This window comes from Cynara cardunculus, assembly GCF_001531365.2.
Source record: "Cynara cardunculus var. scolymus isolate 2C chromosome LG 12, CcrdV1, whole genome shotgun sequence".
NCBI classification, from domain to species: Eukaryota; Viridiplantae; Streptophyta; class Magnoliopsida; order Asterales; family Asteraceae; genus Cynara; species Cynara cardunculus.
The window spans coordinates 1420833-1436270 of record NC_037539.1 but is presented as its reverse complement, the minus strand read 5'-3'; the positions used below and the strand labels follow the sequence as shown (position 1 = coordinate 1436270).

General features: G+C 32.5%; 2 protein-coding genes across 3 annotated transcripts in view; one reads left to right on the top strand and one right to left on the bottom strand.

The window, feature by feature from the left end:
• The first annotated feature begins 2061 nt into the window (after positions 1–2061).
• LOC112523759 (probable inactive receptor kinase At1g27190) lies at positions 2062–6023 on the top strand. 2 transcript variants are annotated; one of them, XM_025133437.1, is made up of 2 exons: positions 2062–3947; positions 5853–6023. In XM_025133437.1, exon 1 carries the CDS (start codon positions 2122–2124, stop codon positions 3943–3945), a length of 1824 nt encoding a protein of 607 aa, XP_024989205.1. In that variant the 5' UTR covers positions 2062–2121; the 3' UTR covers positions 3946–3947; positions 5853–6023. The 2 variants fall into 2 exon arrangements, with proteins under 2 accessions (XP_024989205.1, XP_024989203.1); XM_025133435.1 differs by lacking the exon at positions 5853–6023 and adding an exon at positions 4351–5824.
• Positions 6024–12088: 6065 nt separating this feature from the next.
• LOC112523630 (transcription factor MYB1R1) overlaps positions 12089–15438 on the bottom strand; it is a 5358-nt gene continuing 2008 nt past the window's right edge. Inside the window, exon 3 of the mRNA XM_025133300.1 lies at positions 12089–12526. Coding sequence (XP_024989068.1) covers positions 12089–12526 — 438 coding nt within the window. The remainder of the gene's footprint in view (positions 12527–15438) is intronic.

Here is a 15438-nt window from a genome sequence, read left to right as displayed (position 1 = left end):
AAATCTTTTAAAAATCTGTTGATTTTTTTTTTGAATATGTTTAACATAAAAAATAAATTAATAACTTTAAAGATTTTTTAATTAATCTTAAAAAATCTGTCGAAAATACTCTTTTAACATTTAATGTATTGTTGTATTTTTAAGCTTTTTAATTGCCTAAATAATTCATATTTCGTTCTAAATTTACCACAAATCCAGTCAGATTTTATAAAAAAGAATATCTGTATAAAATTCAATTAAGTTAATCATGTTATTTTCTTATTTAATATTTGAGACTTGTGATCATGTAAGAACAAACTGTTTTCATCATACCTGTGAAATCATACAAATAACTATAAACCTTCACAACAGAACACTGTGAAGGTAAGCCTTTACAGTGTTTTTGTTGTGAATGTTTGATATTTTTTGTACATTTACGATGTTTTTTGTAAAGTTTCAAAATTATTTTGTGGTTTTACTGATTTTAAGGGTATCTTAAAAAATTAATCAATTATAATATTTTAAAATATAATTGAAACAAATATCTAATAATATAGTATATAAACTAATACAAACAAGATGGCAAAAAATATATTATGTTGATTAAAAAATTCCAAATTGATTATTATATATACTGTAATATTTGAATTTGTTAACACAAATTTAAAAAAAAAAACTATAAAATTTATGATTTTTTTAAATAACCATTATATAACAAGAAATAGAGAAATACTTAAAAACACAAAATGATCAAGAGAACACATTGCTCTTTCTTTCAACAGTCCACAAATACCTGCACACTCAAAATCTGTTACACATTTAAGGTAATCCGAGCAACCACCATCAATACAACAATAAAAGAACGAGCAAAATACTACTGAAAATGAGTATGGAGAAGCAAATGTGACCTACGTTATTGTGTCCATGAACCCTGGTGTTCCCGTAGATGGACTAAACCCTCCCGAGCCATGGAGATATTCCTATAGAGAATTGTTTCGACCATTAGAAGGCAAGATAATGTTAGTATGTAAGCAAGCTCAGACAATTTTGTGTCGTGGGGATGAAAACAGTCTTTCTAGCGATGAGAGAAGCGGTGTATGCCCAAATCAAGGCAAATCAGTTCAACGATTCAATTATTAAACTGTGTAAACAAACAAACATTTAGCCTGCTTATAAGGGTTTCAGTCTTTTTTATGTTTGTTAGTGGTAATGCAGTAATTGTTTACTTGGGTTTTTTGTCGTCTGATCGTTTTGCTTTTGGATAATTGCTCATAATGTAAAAAAGACAAATTAATATTCGACTCAAATAGTATATCTTTTTGCATTTTGAAAAGGAAAAAAAGGACAGGTATATACTATATGCGCATTTTATGTCAGAATCAAACAAATCAGTATTGAGAACGTAAAAAATGGATACTGATTTAATGTATGTAAGAAGAGAATTAGTACGCAGAGTCGTAGAGATACATTTAGCAATATATAAGAGTACATTTAGCCTAAAAACCCCTAAATGAAGAAAAGAAAAGGGAAACGGGTAGACTAAATGCACCTCTATATATTGCTAAATAGATTCATACACAGTAATTTGTTTCTCATATATATAATAACAAAAATCAATTTTACATTTTTAATGTATGATTTAATCTGATTTTAACAGTAAATGGTTGTTTGTTTACCTCTTAACAGTTTCATTATGAGGCAATTTCTGAATCGTTAAAAGGTGAATCTTGTTTGGAAAAAAATTCTGCCTCTTAATATTTTTAAATTCCTCTGAATGATTTTGTATATTGAGTTTCCTTTAACCCTTCAACATCCTAATTTCATTGTAAACAATTATATTTCATATTACACTATATTATAAGAGCTTTTAATCATTCTGATCACTTAATCATTTTATACCAAAACATTTATACGACGGTTTATATAGCGGTCTAAAAAACCTTAAAAAAGAAAAAGAAAAATCTTTGACTTATAAAAAAGAATTCAGTCAAACAGCGACGTGAGTAGTCAAAACAGCTCATCCCTGTCATCTGTCTCCTCCCAAATCCCAACAAAACTCCCATCACATCTATGGCACTGCCAATAGCTTCACCTTTATCCTCTCTGCAACCTTCAAAACGAACCCTAGCAGCAACACCTACCATGAGATTACATCCTTTTTTTCTATTCATCATCACCACCACCACCATCCTAACCGGCGTTTCCGCCATGGAAGACGATATGCGGTGCCTTCAAGGTCTGAAAACCTCACTCACGGATACAAAAGGTAAGCTCAGCACATGGTCATTCAGCAACGACTCCGTCGCCTCATTATGCAAGCTCGTCGGAGTTTCGTGTTGGAACGAGAAAGAAAACCGGCTTATCTCTCTTCAACTCCCTGACTTCTCGCTCTCTGGCTCGTTACCGGAATCCCTACAGTTTTGTCGTTCTCTTCAGTCTCTCGATCTGTCTAAAAACGCAATCTCCGGTTCCATTCCACCTCAAATCTGTACGTGGTTGCCGTATTTAGTAACCCTAGATCTCTCCGGGAACTCCTTATCTGGAAGCATTCCGCCGGAGATTCAGAACTGCAAGTTCTTAAACAATCTTATTTTATCCGATAACAGTCTTTCCGGCGCCATTCCTTACCAGATCGGCCAGCTTGAGAGGCTTAAGAAGCTAGATATTTCTATCAACGATCTCTCCGGTTCGATTCCAGACGATTTATCGAGGTTCGGATCTGATTCCTTCATTGGAAACGATCGATTATGCGGTGAGCCGCTTAATTCTAAATGTGGGCGTTTGAATAACAAAAGTCTAGCCATAATTATAGCTGCAGGTGTTCTAGGGGCCGCTGCGTCTTTGTTTCTTGGGTTTGCGATCTGGTGGTGGTTTTTTCTGAGACCTGATCGGAAAACAAACAACGGTTACGGCGGCGATGGCAGCAGTGGTGAGGACCGGAGCAATTGGATTGATAGATTGAGAGCTTACAAGCTTGTTCAGGTGTCACTGTTTCAAAAACCTATCGTAAAAATCAAATTGAACGACATTTTGGCTGCTACTAACAATTTCAGCCACAACAATATCGAAATCACCACAAGAACAGGTGTTTGTTATCGAGCAATGTTGCAGGATGGATCTGTACTAGCAATAAAACGATTGAATGCATGTAAAATCAACGAGAAACAGTTTAGATCTGAGATGAACAGATTAGGGCAACTGAGACACCCCCATTTGGTGCCATTGTTAGGGTTTTGTGTTGTTGAAGATGAGAAGCTTTTGGTCTATAAACATATGCCAAATGGTAGCTTACATTCACTCCTGTATGGAAACACTACTAGCATCAATTTGGACTGGCCTTTTCGGCTCAGGGTTGGTATCGGTGCAGCCAGTGGGTTAGCCTGGCTACACCATGTCTGCGAACCACCTTACCTTCACCAAACCATAAGCTCGAATGTTGTTCTTGTGGATGATGATTTCGAGGCCAGAATCATCGATTTTGGTCTAGCTAGGCTTGTGGGTACTCGCGATTCCAACAATAGTTCCTTTGAGAATGGTGATTTGGGTGAGTTTGGTTATGTGGCTCCTGAGTACTCAAGCACCATGGTTGCTTCGATGAAAGGTGATGTTTATGGTTTTGGGGTTGTTCTTTTGGAACTAGTAACAGGCCAGAAGCCACTGGAAGTAAATAACGGAGAGGATGGAGGGTATAAAGGTCATCTGGTGGAGTGGGTTCATCGGCTTACAAGTTCAGGAAGAAGTAAGGATGCCATTGATAAATCCTTAAGAGGAAAAGGGCACGATGATGAGATTATGCAGTTTTTAAGGATCGCTTGTAGTTGTGTGATTTCTAGACCTAAAGAAAGGCCTTCAATGTTCAACGTTTATCAGTCTTTGAAAAGCTTGGCGGAAGCACACGGGTTTTCAGAAGACTTCAACGACATTCCTGTGAAATACGCAAAACAAGATCATCGCCATAGAGACTAGTGGTACATTCTACTTTCTAAACTACAAGATTTATGTTACTTGTTCTGTGTTTTACTGCCAATGTGCTTGATAATCTTTGGGTATCTTATCTCATTGTTTGTAGCATGATTTAAATTAGAAAAACTATCATACTGAAAGATGATATTGGTATTGATTTCATTGAGTTGCTTCCTGAATTGTATCTAGATTGGTGTGTTCTTTGATTTTTCTAGCAGTAAATCATTGTCCAAATTGTCTGCTTTCCAATAAGAACACACATGTGTAACAACCCATCCCACATGTGTGAGATCCCATATTGGTTTGGGAGGGGAACAAAGGGACTGGATTACCTCCTCTATTAGACACATTTTAAAACCGTGAGTCCAAATGTGGATAAAGCTAACAATATTTGGTACGGTTGGCCAGGGATGTTGCAAATGTATCAGAGCCGGGAACCAGTTGGGGTGCCAACAAGGATGTTGGGCTCTTTGAGGTGGGTGGTCCGGGTGGATTATGAGATCCCACATTGATTGGGGAGGGAAATAAAGATTGCCTTATAAGGAAATAGCTAGAAAGAAGTTCTTACCTATGTATAGTTGTATACTTTGGAAGAAGCTTGTGCAGTTTGGGAAGGGGTTTTGATCGATAAAAAAGAAGAATTTACTTGGACGAGTTGTTATTCCCCTTTTTGGTCTAGTTAATAGCTCAAGGCAACTAGAAAGTCGGTATATTTTGACCAATTCAAGGTGAAAATGGGGTTGACATTATATTCCTCTAAACGAGTTTTGAAACCATGCATCCAAGTATGGATAAAGCTGATAATATCTGGTAGGGTTGGCTGTGGATGTTACAACATGGATAAAAAAGTAGATTTGTCTGCTCCTTGTAAGCTTAAAGTTGTGGGCTACCCATAATTTCCAGATTTGAAGGTTATTGAGTCAACATGTTGATTGGACTATGGTGCATACTACAATTGTTATCATCAGGTGTTTTATTTAACATCTAGATATGCAACTTTAAGGAAACATTATTGATTCTCTATGTGACATTTGGTAAACCAACAGGAAATGTGCTGGGAGACCATTGTGAAAACCAAACCAAGAAAAGTAGTAATCAAGAATCTTGCCCAAAGTCTCTCCCTACATTATGAAACACATATTTGAGTAAAAATAGAATCAAAGTTAGGTGTTCACTTCATTTAGCTTTTGCTTCCTTTTTCAAAAGACCCAAAAGAACCAGAACCAGAAAAGTTGGAACTTATGTTGAACTTAAATGACATCATGTTGGTGACATCACCCATTTAATGCAACTGAGATTTGCAAGAGATTAAAGGGGTTTTGCTTAAGCTACAGAACAAGTTAGGAAGTGCAAAGTGCATAATTGTATAAGCTTTAATTAAACCCAGGATTGCTGAAGATTGCCGTGTGGTGGGGTGGGGTCAAGGGAGTCGCGCCCCTTGTGGTATGTACAAATAGCTGACGCTAAAGCTTATTTCAGCTTCAATATCTGCAGTATGTGTACAAATGGCCGACACTGAAGCTGATTTCAGCTTGAGCTTGGTGAGCTCTCATGATTATCCGGTAACCATCAGTAACGGCCAACAACTGCACAACTGTAAAAAGTATTTTTCGTCTCGTTTGTACGTAAGAAAAGAAAAGTATCTCTATGTTTACCTACCTAAAATCTAGAGTATGAATTTGGATTACTCTCAGTCAATTTCATGATACCCCATACAATTACCGGGTCGAAATATTACTTACAGAAAGTGTTCTGTACACAATCCAATTTCTATCCAAGCCCGTTTTCATTGATTCATCACCTAAACCCCAAATATCTAATACCTTATATGGAAACAATCTCTTTACTTCTTGAAGTAGAAGAATATCTTACCCTCCTCTGATCCCACTTCGCTTGTTTTATTTGTCAAGATGACAACTCATGGAAGGAATCAGGTACTTTACTCTCTCTTTTTTTTTCCCTTTGTACTTTAGGAAAAACTCTACCTCCTTTATCATCAATCTCATATTATAATATTTCTTTTTGAAAGAATATAATTATATTAACATTGGCTTGAATCATGTGTTAAGAGTCCAAATATCCTAATGAAATTGACTCCTCTGCATGTTTTGGTACAGTACAATACAGTATAAGAACTTGTTCTTTTATGTTTGTCGTTACATTAGACTAGAATAGGACAAGACTTGATTATGGGCCTGGTTGTTAGCAACTTAATGAGCTTAATGTGACCTCATAGTTTATTCGGTTATCTATTACATGACTGTTCGGTAGTGGCTTAATGATATACAAAGTGGCTTAATTCAATAAGCTTTTAGGAGGGAGCTTTATGCAGAAAGCCGAGTTTTTCTAAACCTGCCTCTCCCAATTAAAAATCACGCTCCTTTTATCTATGAAAAAACCCGTTCAAATAAAGTCTTCTTAATCTATACATACAGATTAATCCACACAGACAACTTTATTCATACATGACTTGATGAAAAAACCAACCAGACAACCCCTAAATAAATAGGTGGAACAGAAATCTGGAAAATGTAAATTACTAAATTACTCATGTCATATTAAAACGTTGAAGCCTTCCATAATCCAGTTTAGTCTTGTCTCATCCCATCTGCATACCAAAGAACTTTAGAGTTGAATTGGGAATATCGAAGTTCTTGAGTTTGAATTACGACCAGATGTGTCAACAGACATATGACAAAATCCTTATATAAATACTGAAAAATTCTAGAGGGCTTAGTTCACGAGAACCGTAGTTTCTCGAAAGTTTATTCCTTTCCCTTTCACATTCATTTCTCAACAAGTCGACAATCGAAAGGACTCCCAACTTTTCAAACTGCAATAAATCACTTTTTTATACCGTCTACGTTCAAGCAAATGATGTACCCCACGGAACAATTCCCATTTTTTATCTATTTCTTATCGTATACGAAATTTCCCACCACAAAGTTATATAAATACTCATCCTGGTGGTTTCCATTTGTATCACTCGGATTCACTTCAAGCATGACAATCGATTCTAGTCAAAAGAAGAGATCTTCATGTGAGAAGCTTATGCAAATGATGAAAAAGTTGCTCAAATTCTCTTCGTTCCCGTTACAAGTAAATGATGTTAGATCAAGTAGTTCTTATTCCACACCACGTAGGAATCACCCACCTGAGAAACACCAGAAACTGCCAAACAGCCGCCGGTCGGGTGGTTTAGATGGTGGAAGCTTCAAGATTCAGGGAAATGACCACCATGAAAGTGGAATAGCAGATGAGCCGAAGGCTTCATTCACAAAGCTTAAGAAACAACCCGAACACCAGAAACCGCCAAATGGCCGCCAGTTAGGCGGTTTAGATGGCGGAAACATCAAGATTCAGGGAAATGACCACCATGAAATTGGAAGAGGCGATGAGCTGAAGGCTTCAGTCACAAATCTTGAGGTTTCAGATTACATTAGGAGGTTCCATGAACGAAATCAACACGATTCTGTTCGGTTGGTGCTGCCGCCACCGCCGCCGCCACTGCCGCCACGTCTTCGATAAGACGGGTTTCTGGTGAAGTGTGTTTGTTTACTGGTTTTCATGAAATCAGTAGTTAAATTTATGAATATTATTGATTTCATTGTTGGGTTGGGAATATGAAAGAAAGGTGATTGAGCTATTTAACGAATATCTAGTTTGTGTATCAACAGTTTGAGTTCCAAATGTCCCGGTTGTTATCAGCTTAACGAATTTAATGAGACTTGCAGCTTTTATTCGTTCAACTATATATGCTTTTTTGACAGTGACTTAATGATATAGAAGGTGATAGTAATCAGTAAACTTATAAGGGGAGTTTTATGCAAAAACCTAAGTTTTCCTCCCAATTAAAAAACACACTCCTTCCATCTAAAAAAACTATCCAAACAAAAACATTCACAATCTATACAAATAGATTAATCCATACAGACAACTTTATTCATATAAGACTTAATGAGAAACCAATTAAACAATCCTAAAGTTACTGAAGATTTTCTTAACCATTCTTCAGAATGCAAATACACTTACCAATTCAAAAAAATATATACGTCATTAATGGATGTTTTCTCTTTGAACATATATTGATAAACTATTGCGTTTAAGAGATATATGATTTTCATTTCAAAAATATTCGACATGTTTTAGACCAAATTAAAGATTAAAGGGTTGTTTACTAAATACTCATTCGGTAAGCACTTACCTGTAAAATTCAATATCATCTTTTACTTACAGAGTAAGATTTTAGTCAACAAAAATAGCATCATATGCAACAATTTATCCGGTAAGCGTTAACCGTGGTAAGAGTCATTGTCTTCACTTACCGGGTAAGACTCTCGGTCGTTGTCTCGCTCTTACCGGGTAAGATTCTTGGTACTTCTCATATTCACCCAGTAAGGTAATGTAACTTGAAAAATACTTACCCACGTAAGCATTTGATAAACGGCCCCTAAGTACCAAAAGGTAATCCATTTTGTGGTATTTAGGTTATCGGTAATTTTTATTTTTTTTAAAGAAACTAACAGACATACGCTGCTAATCTTTGATCTCTTGACTTTAAAAACCAAAATTACAAGGGTTAAATCTAACCGATCATCGCCGACTTCAAAAAAGTCTCTTGAAATCAACCAAAAAGACCAAAAAATCTATTGAAATCAATCAAAAAATCGAAAAAGTTATTCGAAATCAACAAAAACACTAAAAAAATTCCTCGAAATCAACCAAAAAACTTTAAAAATCCCTCGAAACGTTGTAATTAGGTTAAAAACACGTCGGACGACTTTGCGGGCCTTTAGTCTACCTTAAAGGTGACCCCACTAGGTAAAATTTTTGGATCCGCCACTGCTTGAACTGTTTGCGAGTTATATCGTATGAAAGTATTATATACTAAAAATAAAAAATAAAATAAAAAAAGTTAAAGATAAAAGAGAGTCATATCAAGACATGAATATTAATTTTAAATGATTATATAAACACCATGAATCGTAATAACACCCAAAAAAAAAAAGTTATAAAAAGCCAATGATTGAAGTCTATGTAATCCGAGTGGAATTTTTTCTCTCTCGATGAGTTGGATGTGTTGCATTGGCGGATGTTGGGGGTTAATTCACACCTTATAAAATACTAGAAGCGTACCCGTATAATACAATGAGATACATCTCGATTTTAATGTTTTTTTTTCTTTTGACTCAGTCGATGTTATAATACAGTTTTTTGTGATTAGTAGAAAACGATAATGTTTTTATTTTAAAATAAAATATAAATATGAAGATTATCATAAAAATTGAAAAAACAATATTGATATTAATACCAAACTAACTATTTAAAATTTCTTATTTTTTTGTATTTTTTAATTCTTCTTTTATTTTTTATTTAATAATATAATTTTTATAAAGATAATAATTAAGTATTCTGTTAGAAGTAAAACGGTTATCTTAATTATATTTTAGATTTTTTATATTTAAAATGACATATTTTTCCGTTATTTGATTATGTTTATCTGCGATTAGTTACACGAATTCAAACATGAAAGCTTTATGAAGTTGTACTTACGCACACTTTATTTGTAATTTTGAATTTTAAGTAATATGCATCAATAAATAATACTTCATGTATAATAAATGGTTTTTAAGAGTTTTTGTCAAATGTTTTATAATGTAGTATAGATTATAATTTTTATAAGAGTAAATTACATTCTTGGTCCTTGTAGTTTGTTGGTTTTTCCTATTACGATCCCTCAACGTGTTTATTATATCGTCCGTCCTTGTGGTATGCAAAAGCACACGCTACGAGTCCTGTCCTCTAACGGAAAATCGTTAACACAATTAACTCAAGGGCCATTTTCGTCTTTTACCTTCTTTTTTTCTATTTTGTTTTATTATATTATATTTGTTATATGAGTTAAATGCATGAAATAGCCACATACTTTCATAAAATTTCTTATTATAGCATTATACTTTTGTTTTTCTTTATTATAACAATGTACTTTCAAATTATTTTTTATTAAGACATCGTACTTTAAACAATCTACCCATAATAGCAATGGGTAACTTGTTATCTTTTAAACCGGTTAACACGTTGACTTTTTTTTGCTTGTGTAGCTTTAATGAGGTAATGTGGATGACACATCATTTTAATAACTTAACTAAAATAAAAATAAAAACTTATTTCAAATTATTATTAGTGATTTTCATTTTTCATTGTTATGATCTAAAAAAACATTTAATCTTTTTTGACTTTTTCTTATTAAGTTGCATGCAAATTAAATATTCTAGAGTAAAATATTTCTTAAATAAATATGAAACATTATTTTCGAAATATATTTTATTTGTAAAAAAGGTAATCCTTCTTATTTTATGTTGTTCAAACAAATATATATTTTTTAAAGTTTTCTTTAAAATATTAACGAAATAAATTGTGATCTACAATTTTTTATATTGTTATATTAATAAATAATTCAAGAAAATCTAATTGATTTAATATATTTATACGTCAAGTAAAAGTTTTTTGAACAAATATAATATATTTTTTAAAAGATAATTTTTTTTGGTAAAAAAGATTCAATTCTTATTTTCTTTTTTCAAAAAACACATATTTAAAAAAAAATAGAAAGATAAGTTATGTTTTACTAGTTTTATTGTTACTGGTATATTAATGAATAATTTAGAATTTTTTAATTCATTTAATATATTTATTAAATAACATGTAAAATATCTAAATATCAAAATTAAAAATACGGTGTTTAATAAGAACTAGTAGATACTATAATAAAATAATTTTGAAAGTATAATGTAGTAAGAAAGTTACATCACTATAGTACATGTGGACAGTCTACGTGGACAATGAGGTGGCATGAAAACATGGTATAATGGGTAAATTTAAATCAAAAGTTTACCCAATGCTATAATGGATAAAAAATTTCAAAGTATAATGTCCTAATAAAAAAATAGTTTGAAAGTGCATTGTTGTAATAAGAAAAATTGAAAGTTCAATGCTATAATAAAGAAATTTATGAAAATATATTGTTATTTTGTGCATTTTACCCTTTTTTTTATTATAACTTTCACTTGGGCCTATAAAATCCAAGTCCAATACCTCTAACTTCTGATGATAAAATAGAAAAATCCAACCATAAGGGTGGTGCCTGATTGGTTTGAGCTTGGCTTCAAAGATCAAAAGTATCAGGAGGTCTCAGGTTCAAATCCAAGGAGAAATAAAAATCCCCTTGTGGCCACAAAGGTTCAAATGCGATGACTCCGGACGATCTGCAAAGTAGGTGGTCACCCTGGGATTAGTCGGCTCGCATAGCGGGTTGGATATCCAGGTTAATAAAAAAAAAAGGAAAAATCTGAAAATTAAGAGTAACATTATCTCTAATCTTGACATTAGAAAAATATCAAGTTTGATAGTTCATTGACATTAAAAAAATCTATCAATTCAAACCACACTAAAAAAAATACCAAATTATTGTTAAAAATGAATATTAAAAAATCATTTTTTAATAAAATAATAATTGTTATATATTAGTATAGGTAAGAATAATTTTTATGTATATTAATTTGAATAAAATATATATAATAATTGAATTAGCAGTGGGAACATATAATTGCTGTTGACAATCAAACATTGCAAATATGCAGTTTCAAAAACTTGGCCTGCATGAATTTTTGCCATTTTACTGGATGATTGGAGCACTCCAGCCTTCCAGTCCATTGGAAGCCTCTAAGAAAAAGGCATCTTTCATTTCACAACACATATACATACATACATATACACACACACACACATATATATATATATATATATATAACACATATACATACATACATATACACACACATATATATATATATATATATATATATATATATATATATATAAACCATGTCAAAAACAAGAAACGATAAAGCATGCGAATCTTTCAAATATATAACGACCCCCTGCTAAGTAATCTTTTAATAAATTAACATCCCATTCCTAAACTAATCCAAACTTAATTTATACTAAAATAAATCCCTCCCTCCCTCCCTCCCTCCCTCCCCTTAATTTACAAATACAAATCAACACACTCCCAAGTTATTCATCATTATAACATTTTAATCATAATCATATATATATATATATATATATATATATATATATATGTTCATGCAACACTAATAATGCTATCCCCATTGCTGCTATTAAAGTTACCCGATATTTCTTGAAAATTGGTCAGCGTGTGTCTTGCAGTTGACGATGACGATGATGATGATTGTTGGTCAGAAGATGTTGAGGTCGAGAGGTTTAGCGTTAAGGGTAATGGTGGTTGATGATCATCTGCGGCGCTTAGATTGAGTTTCGCCATTTTCATAGATGGGGGTATGGGGGGGATTGGAGGCATGGGATTTCCCGAGCTCTTGCTAATTGCTGCTTTACGTCCAAGTGTCAGGCTCTCTATCGGGATATTATGATCTCCATTGCCGCTGAGTTGTAGCCTGCCTGCCGGAAAAGTTGATGAGATTGGATATTTTTCCAACTCATGTTTTAGACTTGGTGGTGGTGGCCGCGGCTTTTGATCATCATCCATTGACGAATTCATGTACTGCATCATCCAAATCCAGTAGTAAATATCAATTAATTAGTGTCTGTATATACGAGCAAAAGATATACACAAGAACAAACAATCACCTAAAAAAATATATCAAAATAGATGTAAAATTAAAGATAATAAAATGATCGTTTTTTTATCTTCATCTTTTATTCCAATTGTTTTTGTATTTCCTTGATTTTCGATTTAATATTTGTAGTTTTTAAGAAACATGGTTATAACCACTTTTTAATCACATTCGTTGGATCATCTCAATTCAATGATTTGGATGGGTTCTTAGGTTCTTTCTTTTTTCAAGGTTCTCTCCCGGTCGCTATATATATATATAGAGAGAGAGAGTGAGAGTGAGAGTGAGAGTGAGAGTGAGAAGATTGGGTTGGGTTTAAATAAGAATGGAATTTATGGGGAGAATGGTGAGAAAAGATTTCCACCATTGAATCAATCCTAATTGAAGATCAACTGTAATGAGATGCATCGGATCAATGCCGTTGGGAAGCGTAATTCGTGGGTGAGGGTGAGATTAAACGTGATTAAGCGTCCAAATCTCTTTTTAAGTTTTTCACCTTAACTCTTATTCTCACACGATCCTTCATCTAGGGATCTTATTTTGAGAACACATAAAATTGTGATAACCTTGAGAACTTGTGAATCATGTATAATATAATATGATTTTTTTTCATCTAATACTAGAATTTAAAATAATTGAGTAACATGTTTTTGTTTCACAAATGATTTTGTTTCACATGTACTCGGTTCACAATATGAACCTTTTTAACATGTTTGTGAAAAAAAAATTAACGTAAAAAAGTATCACGTTGTGAACCGAATACATATGAAACAAACACAATGTGAAACAAATATATATTAATCAACACATTAAATACCATGCTTAGACGGAAAAAATCATGTAAAGTAAAACCTTAAGGTAGAAAATCTCACGGATCTCACAAATTTTAAATTCTCAAATGATTAAGCTTCTATATAAATAGTGAGAGAGAGAGAGAGAGAGAGAGAGAGAGGAGGAGGTTTCAAATACAAATGATATAACTCTTGCAAACTATATCTTAATCATCCATCTACTCTAACAAAAAACTAGTTCATAAATATCTCAATTGTTTTCTAATTAGTAGTAGATTTGCGTTTTTAATTTATGAGCTTTCTAATGTATTTCTAATACAAATGCAGACAACTATCATTTTAATCAAGTATAAATTTTAATATGTCATTTTATTTCATATATTTTGTATTTGTTTAATCTAAGTAAATAGTATATAATAAAGACAAAGCAAGATCTATATTTGAACGTGTGGATTAGAAGTTAATTGTATAGAAAGATATTTGTCAGCGGAAAAACAAAATTCATTGTTAGACAAAAAATATATATATCTTGCATAATTTACAATATAAACAATATATAGTTGTATAAAATTTGAGAAAAAAAGGTTGATTACCAATAAAATCCAACCGACCCCACATGGAAACCGTCCCTAGGAACCATATATGAGAAAGCATTTCAAGCTGATTCATTGACGGAGACTGGTAGAGGGGTTCAAATTTTTACCAAAAACTCTCTTTCAAGGACCGAACAGCTGAGAGTGAGATAAGCGGTTGTAAGAATTGTGGAAGGTTTTGACTTTTGAAATTTTAATTTGACATAGATAGTTTGGTAATCTACTAGTCTTATCCTATCTCCATATGTCTTGGGGGAACAAAATAATTTAACTTTGTCCCACTCGGTCCCACCTCACCCAATCTAATTTGCATCAATCAGAAGCCATTAAGTTTTTGTTATGTTATAGTATGTTCTATAACACGATAAGAGATTGAAAATTTGTGTGGAGGAGCTCCATTCACATAAGTAGTTGGGGGAAGTGATGATCTTTGTTGTCCAAAAGAATCCATCCATCCATCCATGTCAACTTTTAAGACAAGTGATAATAACCAATCATTTCATATTTTGTAAGATATGAAATTAGGGGAATCCCAATTATATAAAATCATAACCTTAAGGTCAAGACCATTAAAATTCTTTTTTTAAACGTACATTTTTCGGTCCTTTTATATGTACCGACTAATCTTCTGAACGATCACAATGGTCTGGAATCGTTGCAAGTAAGCCTCCATCGCCACAAGGGCTTAAAGACTTTAACAGCGCCTCACTATTCAAACTAGAGAAAATGAGAATTCCACTACGTCTCCCAAAACCTTAACAAGTGCACCACTATCCGTGTGTTTTACCATTAAAAATCTTAAAACAATATAGTAATTAAATTTTATTTTTAGTTAATCGATGTACTTATAAAGAACATAACAATAGTCAAAAGAAATTAACAGAAAATCACTTTCTTAGACTATCAAAGGTTTTTGCATTTAAGCAAATTCAAAACAAAGTAAATAGTATATATGCTGTACCAATTGCAAATCACTTGTTGCTTTTTAATTATTCTTTTAATTTTCTCAAGAATCGTAATCATCATAAATTCAATTGTTATGTCAACATCATGTGCTAATTTAATTTTATTAAACAATTAATGATACTAATTAATTCCACCAGATAACTTAATTTTGGTACTAAGTTTCTATTAAGAGATGAATGAGTCAGGATATGTTCTTAAAATATAAATTATTTAGTTTTATTTAATAATAAATTATTTTAAGGTTCCGCCACATGATTCGCTGGGTTGCTTAATTCTAAAGCAGTTAGTTACTTAATTCAAGTGTAAAGATCTAGTAAACGCATAATAAATGATTTTTCTGAACATTTGATGGATTAGATGATTTATATAGGGGAGTGTTAAGTGTTTGGAAATTGTGTTTTCCTTATATTTAATTATTATTATTATTTAATATATATATATATATATATATATATTAATTAAGTTATATTATATAATTATATAAATACT